The sequence below is a fragment of the Sapajus apella genome, unplaced genomic scaffold, assembly GCF_009761245.1.
Source record: "Sapajus apella isolate SASKATOON/1434 unplaced genomic scaffold, GSC_monkey_1.0 scaffold13, whole genome shotgun sequence".
In the NCBI taxonomy this organism is placed as follows: Eukaryota; Metazoa; Chordata; class Mammalia; order Primates; family Cebidae; genus Sapajus; species Sapajus apella.
In genome coordinates, this window is record NW_022436953.1 from 6001410 (window position 1) to 6011775 (window position 10366).

A 10366-nucleotide genomic window follows, 5' to 3' on the forward strand; every position below is an offset into this window, starting at 1 on the left:
ATGCAGCAGGGGAATGTTAAATCAGACTTCAGGAAGAACTTCCTTGCTGCCTGAGTTAGGTGTCATCAACGCCTGCCTAGGTGTAAGAGGTTAGATGGGATGACCTCGGGACTGGAAAACGTGAGGGACAGGCAACCCTTGTGCCCTTGGCCAGGGTAGAAGGGGGCCCTGCTATTTTAAGAAAGCGCCGCTCGAGTTACTATGACAATTACTCTCCTTGGGAGAGCCAGGGCGGGCAGATGGTGACCTCGTAAGGAAGAAGGGGTCTGTTAGGGCGGTCAGGGGGCGCGAGGACGTGAGAGGTGGGGGCGCGCGGGGCTCACCGCGGGGAGGGGCGACGCGGACTCCGCGTGGTGCTGAAGGGGACAGCGCCAGATTTGTCGAACTGCGCAGGCGCAGAGGTGCGAACAAAGAGGGGAGGGGGACGAGGCGCGCGGCCGGAGGTGATGCGTGCTCTCACGTGGCTCTGTCTTTGCAGGGGTCTGTCCTCCCAGCCATCCCCTCTCCAAGCAGGCTGAGGAAGAGGTAGCAAGCCCTCACCTAACTTGACCCCCTTCTGGTCCTTCCCCGCTGCTAGCTTCTCCCTTCTCGCTGCCTTGCGGGGTGGGGAAACGCGGAATTCTGGGAAAACCAGATGTCTGGATTCTCTATTCCCGTCTGGCTGGATTCTGGACAAGGCGTTTCCTCTCCAGGGCCTCTGCTTCCCCATCTTTAAAATGGAGTGATAACATAGACCTGTCCACCTTTCAGAGGTGCCCGAAGCCCTGACGAATAACAGATGAGAAGCAGTTTTCGTTGTGATGAACCACTGAATCAGTTGCACCGAAGGAGCGCCAGACCGTCAGCGGTGCAGTGGCCCTTGCATCCTTCACATTCCCCTACACCCATCCCGTGGATGATGGAGGAAGGCACTACTCCTGGGGTTCCCGTAGTGGATCCTGGGACTGAGACGTGGGGAAGCGGTGAGAGGCAGCCCAGAAGCTGAGTCCAGAGGTCTGGGGTGTCACTGCCCCAGGGCGGACCCAGCCCCAGACCCTACAACTAAACCCAAGGCCAGCCAAGAAACACAACCTCTGGCGGGCTGAACTGAGCTCTCATTCTTCTCAGGACTCTGGACCTTTGGAGAAAATGAAAGGGACCCAGTTGGAAATGATAGTCCTTCTTCGCGCCCCCTACGTCTCTCTCCCGCGGCGGAAACGCAGCCCAAACTGTTCCGAAGTGGAAGAGGCTGGATAGCTCTTCACAGTTAACCAGGAATGGGAAATTTGAGCAGGTTTACTTGAAGGAAAAATTATAGCCTCACCCATTCATTCATTATTTCAACAATTACTTATTGAACACCTGCTACGTGGCAGACAGTAAGAGTCTGGATAGTTTCTCCCCGTTTTTCAAAGCCGCTAAACGCGACTAGAGGGCAGAGGCGAGGCCGGTAACCTAGGAGTCCTGGCTCCGCCCCCTCCGCCTTTGGCCTTGCCTGCTCCTCCTCGCGTCACCACTTCGCTCAGAGGCGGCTACTGGCCCAAGAGGACGACAGAAGCCAGTCAGTCTCTGATGCCCACCGCATTCTCCAGCTTCGGGCCTGAAGCCCTGTAGCCGAGAAGGCGAGGTCTAATGTTACACCACCGGTCTGTTCCGCCTCCTTTTCAGGGTCCATCCGAAAAGCTTTCAGATCGGATCCTCGTTGAGACGGCACTCGATTGAATCGGTCTGTCTCTACAGGCCAAGGAGGCGGGTTTGGCACAGCCACTCCAAGGCCAAACCGAGGGAAGCTTACTGCGCACGCGCAATAGACAGCCGAAGGAGCCACCGATGGAGCCGTCCGGAGGGGAGCAAGAGCCCGGAGCCGTCAGGTACCGATCACCGGAGGGACCGAAAGAGGGAAGAGGAACCTGAGAGAGGGTAGCCGAGCCGGGGCTGGGGCTGGGGGCCGCTCTTGGGAGCTTGGGCGTAGGGCCATAACGGAGGCGGACTTGCAGGTAATAGTGGCCCGGGACGCCAGTGCCAACGCCCCTTTACTCTCAGGCTCCTGGACCTGCCCTGGGAAGACGTGCTGCTCCCTTACGTCCTGAACCGGGTACCGCTGCGCCAGCTGCTCCGGCTGCAGCGCGTTAGCCGGGCCTTCCGGGCACTGGTACAGCTTCACCTGGCCGGGCTGCGTCGCTTCGACGCCGCGCAGGTGAGCCGGGGGCTGAAGCTCCGCCCCTGCCTGGGCTCCTCCCCGCCTCTAGGCCAGCCCTAGCCCCACTGTATGCCCTTCCTGACCCCCTTAGGCCGCCGGAGCTGCCCGGGAAGGGATCCACGCAGCAGGGAGTACTCCCAAAGGGCGAATACTGGGTAGCGACTCAGGGAATGTGGGCGTCTTTCCTAGGAGAACAGGCAGCTGCCAGGAAAGAACTTAGGGGCGCATAGGCGGCTGAGGAGTGCGGGACGGGCTGAGAGTTGGGGTGCCTCCCCGCCCGCAGGTGGGTCCGCAGATCCCACGGGCCGCATTGGCCCGGCTGCTGCGGGACGCCGAGGGGCTGCAGGAGCTGGCGCTGGCGCCGTGTCACGAATGGCTGTCAGACGAGGATCTGGTGCCGGTGCTAGCGCGGAACCCGCAGCTGCGGAGTGTGGCGCTGGCCGGCTGCGGGCAACTGAGTCGCCGGGCGCTTGGGGCGCTGGCCGAGGGCTGCCCACGCCTGCAGCGCCTGTCGCTCGCGCACTGTGACTGGGTGGACGGGCTGGCGCTGCGCGGCCTCGCCGACCGCTGCCCGGCCCTGGAGGAGCTGGATCTCACCGCCTGCCGCCAGCTCAAGGACGAGGCCATCGTGTACCTAGCGCAGAGGCGTGGCGCTGGCCTCCGCAGCCTCTCGCTGGCCGTCAACGCCAACGTGGGGGACGCCGCGGTTCAAGAGTTGGCTCGGAACTGCCCAGAACTCCAGCACCTTGACCTCACCGGCTGCCTCCGCGTCGGAAGCGACGGTGTCAGGTGCCTGGGCCTGGTGGGGCGGTAGGGTGGGAGGAAGGCAGTCACTTACTTAGCCTCTGAAGGTATGGGGTGGGCTGTAGTTGTTAAAAGGACGGACTGAGGGTTCTGAATCTTCCTGCAAACCACAGAACCCCCATTCTGAACAGAAAAAGCCTCTAGGATTGCCTTCCGGACCCCCTTAGGCCAGAGAGCCCATAGTTTAGAAACTTTTTTGAACCAATATTTACACATTGGGAGATTTCACATAGAAAGTCGACTTCTGGCTTTTCTTCAACGAGGGGGAAACCTTGCAATCCTAGGCAGAGCTGAGGGGCAGGTTCCCCCCTTAAATGAGACAGGAAGTTTCCGCCTCCCTTGAAGCCAATCCAGGCGCCTCCCTTGTGTAGGGACGGAAAAAGTATGCCCCTGCCCCGAGCTGGACGGAGACCGGGATTTTGCCGGAGCTAGTCCGAGGCTGAGTGAGCCCGGGCCTCCACCCTACCCCACCAAGGGTGTAGTGGCCTCTTGCCGCTAGCCTCACCCTGCTCCTCCCTCAGGACATTGGCCGAGTATTGCCCGGTGCTGCGCTCGCTGCGAGTGCGGCACTGCCACCATGTGGCCGAGTCCAGCCTCAGCCGCTTGCGGAAACGCGGCGTAGACATCGACGTGGAGCCGCCGCTGCACCAGGCCCTGGTGCTGCTGCAGGATATGGCGGGCTTCGCACCTTTTGTCAACCTGCAGGTCTGACCCTGCCAATCGGAGCACAGCTGGACTGTGTGGCTGAGGCCTGACACTGAGCGGTAGGGAAACTGAACTGTGGGGACCTCTGGTGAGAGGCCAGTGCCCTGCCCCACCCTGGAGCTTCAAATAAAGAGCTTTTTACCCCCTTTTGCCTGGTGCTGCCCTGTTAAAGATAGAGGATTCAAGGTTTGGGAGGGAAGATGAGACAGGCCTAGTGTCCCAGTCCTGAGGCAGAAATGACCAGAATGCACTCACACCTTCCTTGGGCCACCTTTACTGAGCCCATGGAGGCAGCTCCGAGAGTAGGTTAACACTATGGAGCAAAGAAGTAGAGAATGGGGACAGGAGTTAGGGGGCCCCTGTGTAGGGCTGTAGGGCTCCTGCATCCCTCTGGGATCTGAGCCTAGAAGGCTCGGGCAGAGTCCGGCGAGTGCCTCAATGGAAGCGGTACTTTCTGGCCGGCTTGAGGTTGATGTACGTGGCCTTCATCTCCTCGGCCTCAGGGTTCCGCACATCTTTGAATCGCTCCCCTTTGGTGCTGACTATCTGGTTGTCGATGTATCGGATCAGCTTCTTGGGGGCCTGTCAGACAATCAGGCAGTGAGTGGCAGAAGCCAGGAGCCAGTCCCACCCATTCCACATCCCCAGCAACCCCAACTCTCACCTCCTTGGGAGCCATGGGCCGGTGAATCTTCTGATCCTCTGCACTATCCACCATCATGTACCTGCCAAAAACTGGCTGGATGAAGCTCCTGCCGCCGTGGGAAGACCCTCTAGGGCACAGCCCAGCCCAGCCCAGCCCAGACTCACTTCTGCAGGATGAAGGACTTCAGCTCATCCTTTTGGGGACCTCTGAGGCGTCTAGGCAGGTCCTGCAGAGAGGGGAGGCCTGGTCTAGGCCCATGGGCACCAGCAGGGGAAACAGACGGGGATAGGGAGGGGTCGGGGCTTAACACCGAGGTGGAATGTAGCCAAGGCTACATGGTGGGGGGTGCTGGGAGAAGATACCTGGTTGGAGCCATCCCAGGCTGCAGGCCCCTCTTCCTTCCCCTCTACCAGCATCTGCACAGCTTCTTCCAAGTCCCCCCGAGCTTTGGCCAGCACCCACTGGGCCTGCTCCACCGAACAGGTAGGGAACACCTCCAGGAGTACATCCACCCCTGGCAGAAGCTCCTCCTCAGCACCAGTTGCCTAAGGGTACAAACATTAACAAAAGGCAATACTCCCCCTTTCCAGCCCCCTGGGTCCCTCATTGCTACCCTCCTCTACCAGTACCTCATCTTGGGTGTCCCCAGCAGCAGCAACAGCAGAAGACCTGGTCTCTTCTTTGAGCATTTCCGGCCGCTGCAGAGGCTCTGGGGAGATGGGCACCTGACCTTGGACACCAGAGCTCTGCGGTTGCAGGTTTTCTTAAAGAGGCAGAGAGAGCATCAGGTTTGCCAGCGCTCTGGGGAGTAGGGAATTGGGAGGGGTTATGAATCACCCAGGTGCCTACAGCCCCAGACTCACCTTTGTTCCTGGCATCGCTCAGCTGCCCTGAGAGCTTCTGCATCATGTCCCCTATTGTGCCCCTGAAAACATAAGAGTGGTGAGAGAAGACAACTCTGCCCACCCTATAATCAGCTGGCCCCTTCCTCCTCCTGACCCCAGCCAGAACCTACCTGGGGATGTGGGCAAAGCCAGGCACATAGGCCTCCATCATCTCAGTGAAGGCCTCCATGTCGAAGTTCTCCTCTGATGGGCCTGAGGGGCCCAGGTCCTCCAGGACCCCGAGCACATAGGAGAAGATGACCTCATCCAAACCACTGCAGGAAGGGGCCAGGACAAGCCCTGGGTAGGACACTGGATACCTCCAGCATCCCCACCTGTCCTGAAACTCCAGTCTTCAGCTTCATGAGCTAGACCTTAATCCTTGAGGCTTTCAAAAAGTGTAACCCCCGCCCCCAGCACTATGGTTTCCCATCTGCCCAACAAAGGTAACAGGGACAGGATGAGCGGGAAGGCCTCTCAGCAAATCGTAATCAGCACTCCCGCCATCTTTCCATCAGCCAGGACTCATAGTACTGCCCGGCAACTCCAGCTCTGGCACTGACGTGAACCTTCCGGGGGAGCTGTCTCTACCTGAAGTCGGCCTCCGGGAGGTGCGTCTGGACAAAGGCAAGGAGGGCTGCACTGACGATCCTCTCCAGCTCCATGCTCTCTCCTCTTCTGAAGGGACACAGACAGACAGGATGGCCAGGCCCTCTTTTGTCTGCACTCACCCACTGGACCTGGGGGCAGCAGCTTCTCCCTCCTGGCCTGCTGTGGAACCATCTGTTGATGCTGCCCTCTCTGTTCTCCCAAGCAGAACCATGCCCCCTCCCCCACCCATCTCTTACTTCCTCCAGCCTGAGACAGGATAGGGTACTGTCTCTGGAGACAGCCTCTAGAAGAGTGCCTCCCACCTCTCCCCATCCCCTTACCCCATTCCCTAGCAGCAGCCCCAGACCTTCTGGCAAGGTCTTGAGGTCACATGCCTCCTGGCTCAGGAATCCCATAATTGAGGGGGCCCCTTAGCCTCCAACCACAAGGGGCCCCATTGTCCAGCCCCTCAAGGAGGAGCCTCGTGACCAAGGACAGCCCTTCCCCCACCCACAACAGCTCACCCACCCTCTGCACAAAGGGGCTTTTCTGGCTCTGGGGCCCAGATAGAAGGGGAAGCCTTTTATGGTTTCTCTCCTCTCCCCAGTCCCTGCCCTTCCTGCAGCCTGGGGCTATCTGCAGAGCACTTTCCATCGTCCTCCGTCCTCCCCAAGTCCTGCGGGGCCCACAGATCCGGCCCTTTCCCAGCTCTCCAGCCTCCCCAGTCCTTCCTGGCTGGCTCGCTCCTGCACCACCTTGCTGTCCCTCAGACTTGCTGAGCTTCCTCCTGTCTCTACCCACATGCTACTGACTCCCAAACAGACTTTTGGGAGTCAAAATGATGGAGATGGGGATGGAACATGTCAACAAGTGTGTATTGTGCACCTACCCAGGGCAGGCATTTTGTGTCCTGCAGACATCCATGGCTTGTCCAGTCACTCCTCAGGGCTCCACTCAAATGTTACCTCATCAGAGAGCCCTTCCCTGACTAATCTACAGCAAAGAAGTCTTCTCTATGCCCCTAACCATACATAGCACTTACTACCGTTAGCATTATTTTGTGCTTATTTGCCTATTGTCTGTCTGTCCCCATAAAATGGAAGCTCCAAAGCGAGGTGGGGAGGAGGGGACACTCTGTCTTGTTCATGCCCTAGCACCTAGAAAAATGCCCACACTAGGTAGGTGCTCAATACATACTTGTTGACATGTTCCATCCCCATCTACATACTTTTGACTCCCAAAGGTCTGTTTGGGACATACCCTTGATTTTGCCCTTTTTCACCCCTACCTGCTGCACCCAGTCAGCCAAGTCCGTCAGTTCTACTCCCTTCTTATCCGAATTCTATCCACTTCTCCCTATCTCGAGTCTGGCTTCTGCCCCAATATCTCCACCAAAATTTCTTTCTTTTTTTTTTTTTTTTTTCAATATGGGGTTTCACCATGTTGGTCAGGCTGGTCTTGAACTCCTGACCTCAGGTGATCCGCCCGCCTTGGCCTCCAAAGTGCTTGAATTACAGGCGTGAGCCACTGCACCCAGGTGACAATTTCTTTTTTTTTTTTGAGACAGGGTCTGGCTCTGCCACCCAGGCTGGAATGCAGTGGCATGATATGAGCTCACTGCAACCTCCATCTCCCCAGCTCAAGACATCCTTCTACCTTAGCTTCTGGAGTAGCTGGGACTACAGACCCGCACCACCATGCCCTGCTAGTTTTTTTGGGTTTTTTTGGGTTTTTTTTTTTTTGTATTTTTAGTAGAGATGTGGTTTTGTCATGTTTTGAGCTCCGGGTTCGAGACCCAGGCTGGTCTCAAACTCCTGGGCTCAAAGCGATCTACCCACGTTGGCCTCCCAAAGTGCTGGGATTACAGGCGTGAGTCACTGTGCCCAGCCCCAAAATTTCTTAGACCAAAATTTCCAGGTTTTGGTCTAATTAAGTTGAACCATATGAGCTTGCCAATTTTGTCTTTTTTTTTTTTTTTTTGAGACGGAGTCTCACTCTGTTGCCCACGCTGCAGTACAGTGGCGCAATCTCAGCTCACTGCAACCTCTGCCTCCCGGGTTCAAGCAATTCTCTGCCTCAGCCTCTGAAGTAGCTGGGATTACAAGTGCCTGCTGCCACGCCCGGCTAGTTTTTGTATTTTTAGTAGAGACGGGTTTTCACCATCTTGGCTAGGCTCGTCTTGAACTCCTAACCTCATGATCCATCCACCTCAGCCTCCCACAGTGCTGGGATTACAGATGTGAGCCACCACACCTGGCCCTTTTGTCTAGTTTTGATCTACAAAAAAAGAGGGGGGCAATTTCTCATGGTTTCACCTTTATTTGCCCTTTCAGCAGCACCAACTTTGGTTTCTGAGACGTCATTCTCTCCTAGTATCCTTCTACCTCTCTGGCCGTTTCTTCGAAGGCCCTTTCTCTGTCCCCTTCTCTGTCGCCTTCTCTGTCGCCCTCTAAATGTGGGAGTTCCTCAGGTGCAAGGCTCCCGCTCCTCCTCACTGCAGCGCTTGTTTTCTCTGGAAGATCTCATATGGGCCCACATCTTTATGTATCAACACCGTGTCATCAATTCCCGAATGTCCAGTCCTCTAGTCCAGTCTCCTCTGAGCTATAAACTTGGACATCTACCTCCCTAACACCGCCATGTGGATGTTTTACAGGCATCTCATGCTTAGCATGTCCCAAACTGACATTCTCTCAAGTGTTTTACTCCTCCAAGGTCATCCTCAGTAAATCCATGTCCAGGCAACTGGCTGTTTCTGCCACAAATCTGTGGATTATCCTTGACACCATCCTACCCCTTGCTTTCCTTCATCCCGTCAGTTGCCAAGCCCTAATCATGATCTCTTGCCACATCTGCTCTCCATCTCTACTCTCACTCTTCTCCGTCTCTTTCTTGCAAGATCTTCTTAACCCTTCCCCACACTCCCATCTTTCCCCCAACAATCTATTCTCCACACCACAGCTGTGTGATCGTTACAAAAGTCACATCTTCTTCTGCTTAAAATCTATCAGTGGCTCACGCCTGTAATCCTAGCACTTTGGGAAGCTGAGGCACACGGATCACCTGAAGCCTGGAGTTCGAAAAAAGCCTGGCCAATATGGAGAAAGCCTGTCTCTACTAAGAATACAAAAAGTAGCCGGGCATGGTGGCTCGTGCCTGTAATCCCAGCTGAGGCAGGAGAATCACTTAAACCTGGGAGCCAGAGGTTGCAGTGAACTGTGATCCATATACACTCTAGCCTGGGCAACAAGAGCGAAACTCCATCTCAAAAAAAAAAAAAAAAAAAAAAAAAACTATCAGTGCCTTCCCACCACCCTTCAGGGAAGTCCAGAATCTTTTCATGGCTTTCCATGGCAGGCCTTACCCTATCTATATCTCTCTCCAGCTTCACCATGCACTACGCCTTGCTGGATCATTTCCCTCCCTCTACCTTGGCTTCCTTTTTTTTTCTTTTTTTTCTTTTTTTTTTTTGAGACAGACTCTCACCCTGTCACCCAGGCTAGAATGCAGTGGAGCAATCTCAGCTCACTGCAATCTCTGCCTCCTGGGTGCAAGTGATTCTCCTGCCTCAGCCTCTTGTGTAACTGGGATTACAGGCATGTGCCACCGTGCCCGGCTAATTTTCATATTTCTAGTAAAGACCATGTTGGTCAGGCGGGTCTCCTGACCTCAGACGATCCACCCCACCTAGGGCTCCTAAAGTGCTGGGATTATAGGTGTGACACCATGCCCTGCCCCACCCTGGCTTTCTTTCAGTTTGCCAATACTCAAGCTCTTTCATGGCAAGGTAGTGTGCCCTGTGAGCCTTCTACCCTATCATCTGAGTCAAACAATGAGCTGGCATTTGGACCTACAGGTCTGGAGCCATTCATTACCACCCACATGCTCCTGACACCCAAACAGACTTTTGGAAGTCAAAAGCATGTAGATGGGAATGTAACATGTCAACAAGTATGTATTGGGCACCTACCCAGTGTAAGCATTTTTCTAGGTGCTAGGGCTTCACAAACTTTCCTTTGCCGGGGCACCCTTCCGCCTCCACCCCTTCACTTACTGTCACTCTCTCTGATCTTTTGGGTCTCATTTTAAAATTCCCTTCCTGGATGGGTACAGTGGCTGGCTATAATCCCAGCACTTTGGGAGGCTGAGGCAGGTGGATCACAAGGTCAGGAGATCAAGACTATCCTGGCCAACATGGTGAAACCCCACCTCTACTAAAATACAAAAAATTAGCTGGGCGTGGTGGTGCGTGCCTGTAGTCGCAGCTGCTGAGGCAGGAGAATCGCTGGAACCTGGGAGGTGGAGGTTGCAGTAAGCTGAGATCACGCCATTGCACTCCAGCCTGGGTAACAGAGTGAAACTCTGTCCAAAATAAAATAAAATTCCCTTCCTTGGCTGGGCACGGTGCCTCATGCCTGTAATTCCAGCACTTTGGGAGGCTGAGGCAGGTAGATTGTTTGTGCTCAGGAGTTTAAGACCAGCCTGGGCAACATAGCAAGACCCCATCTTTTTGTAGGAAAAAAATATATATATGTGTATATATATATATATATATAT

The 10366-nt window shown here is 55.5% G+C and overlaps 2 protein-coding genes across 6 annotated transcripts in view; one reads left to right on the forward strand and one right to left on the reverse strand.

The window, feature by feature from the left end:
• The first annotated feature begins 340 nt into the window (after positions 1 to 340).
• Positions 341 to 3835, forward strand: FBXL15 (F-box and leucine rich repeat protein 15). 2 transcript variants are annotated; one of them, XM_032281448.1, is made up of 5 exons: positions 341 to 1625; positions 1720 to 1850; positions 2023 to 2176; positions 2463 to 2968; positions 3505 to 3835. In XM_032281448.1, exons 2-5 carry the CDS (start codon positions 1810 to 1812, stop codon positions 3692 to 3694), a joined length of 891 nt encoding a protein of 296 aa, XP_032137339.1. In that variant the 5' UTR covers positions 341 to 1625; positions 1720 to 1809; the 3' UTR covers positions 3695 to 3835. The 2 variants fall into 2 exon arrangements, with proteins under 2 accessions (XP_032137339.1, XP_032137338.1); XM_032281447.1 differs by having other exon boundaries at positions 341 to 1850.
• Positions 3836 to 3942: 107 nt separating this feature from the next.
• Positions 3943 to 10366, reverse strand: part of CUEDC2 (CUE domain containing 2) — a 10642-nt gene continuing 4218 nt past the window's right edge. For 3 of the 4 annotated variants that reach the window (XM_032281449.1, XM_032281450.1, XM_032281451.1), the window contains exons 2-9: positions 5810 to 5896; positions 5350 to 5493; positions 5198 to 5259; positions 4964 to 5097; positions 4697 to 4879; positions 4499 to 4560; positions 4353 to 4413; positions 3943 to 4270 (exon numbers count right to left, since the gene is read on the reverse strand). In XM_032281449.1, coding sequence (XP_032137340.1) covers positions 4124 to 4270; positions 4353 to 4413; positions 4499 to 4560; positions 4697 to 4879; positions 4964 to 5097; positions 5198 to 5259; positions 5350 to 5493; positions 5810 to 5883 — 867 coding nt within the window. In that variant the 5' untranslated portion in view covers positions 5884 to 5896 and the 3' untranslated portion in view covers positions 3943 to 4123. The remainder of the gene's footprint in view (positions 4271 to 4352; positions 4414 to 4498; positions 4561 to 4696; positions 4880 to 4963; positions 5098 to 5197; positions 5260 to 5349; positions 5494 to 5809; positions 5897 to 10366) is intronic. The other variant, XM_032281452.1, reaches the window with a different exon arrangement.

Bases quoted from the DNA above. Each gene is read 5' to 3' on its own strand.
- FBXL15 (XM_032281447.1), top strand. From the start codon at position 1,810: ATGGAGCCGTCCGGAGGGGAGCAAGAGCCCGGAGCCGTCAG. The intron at 2,177-2,462 runs GTGAGCCGGGGG...CCCCGCCCGCAG, and splicing joins GTCGCTTCGACGCCGCGCAG to GTGGGTCCGCAGATCCCACG. The intron at 2,969-3,504 runs GTGCCTGGGCCT...CTCCTCCCTCAG, and splicing joins GTCGGAAGCGACGGTGTCAG to GACATTGGCCGAGTATTGCC.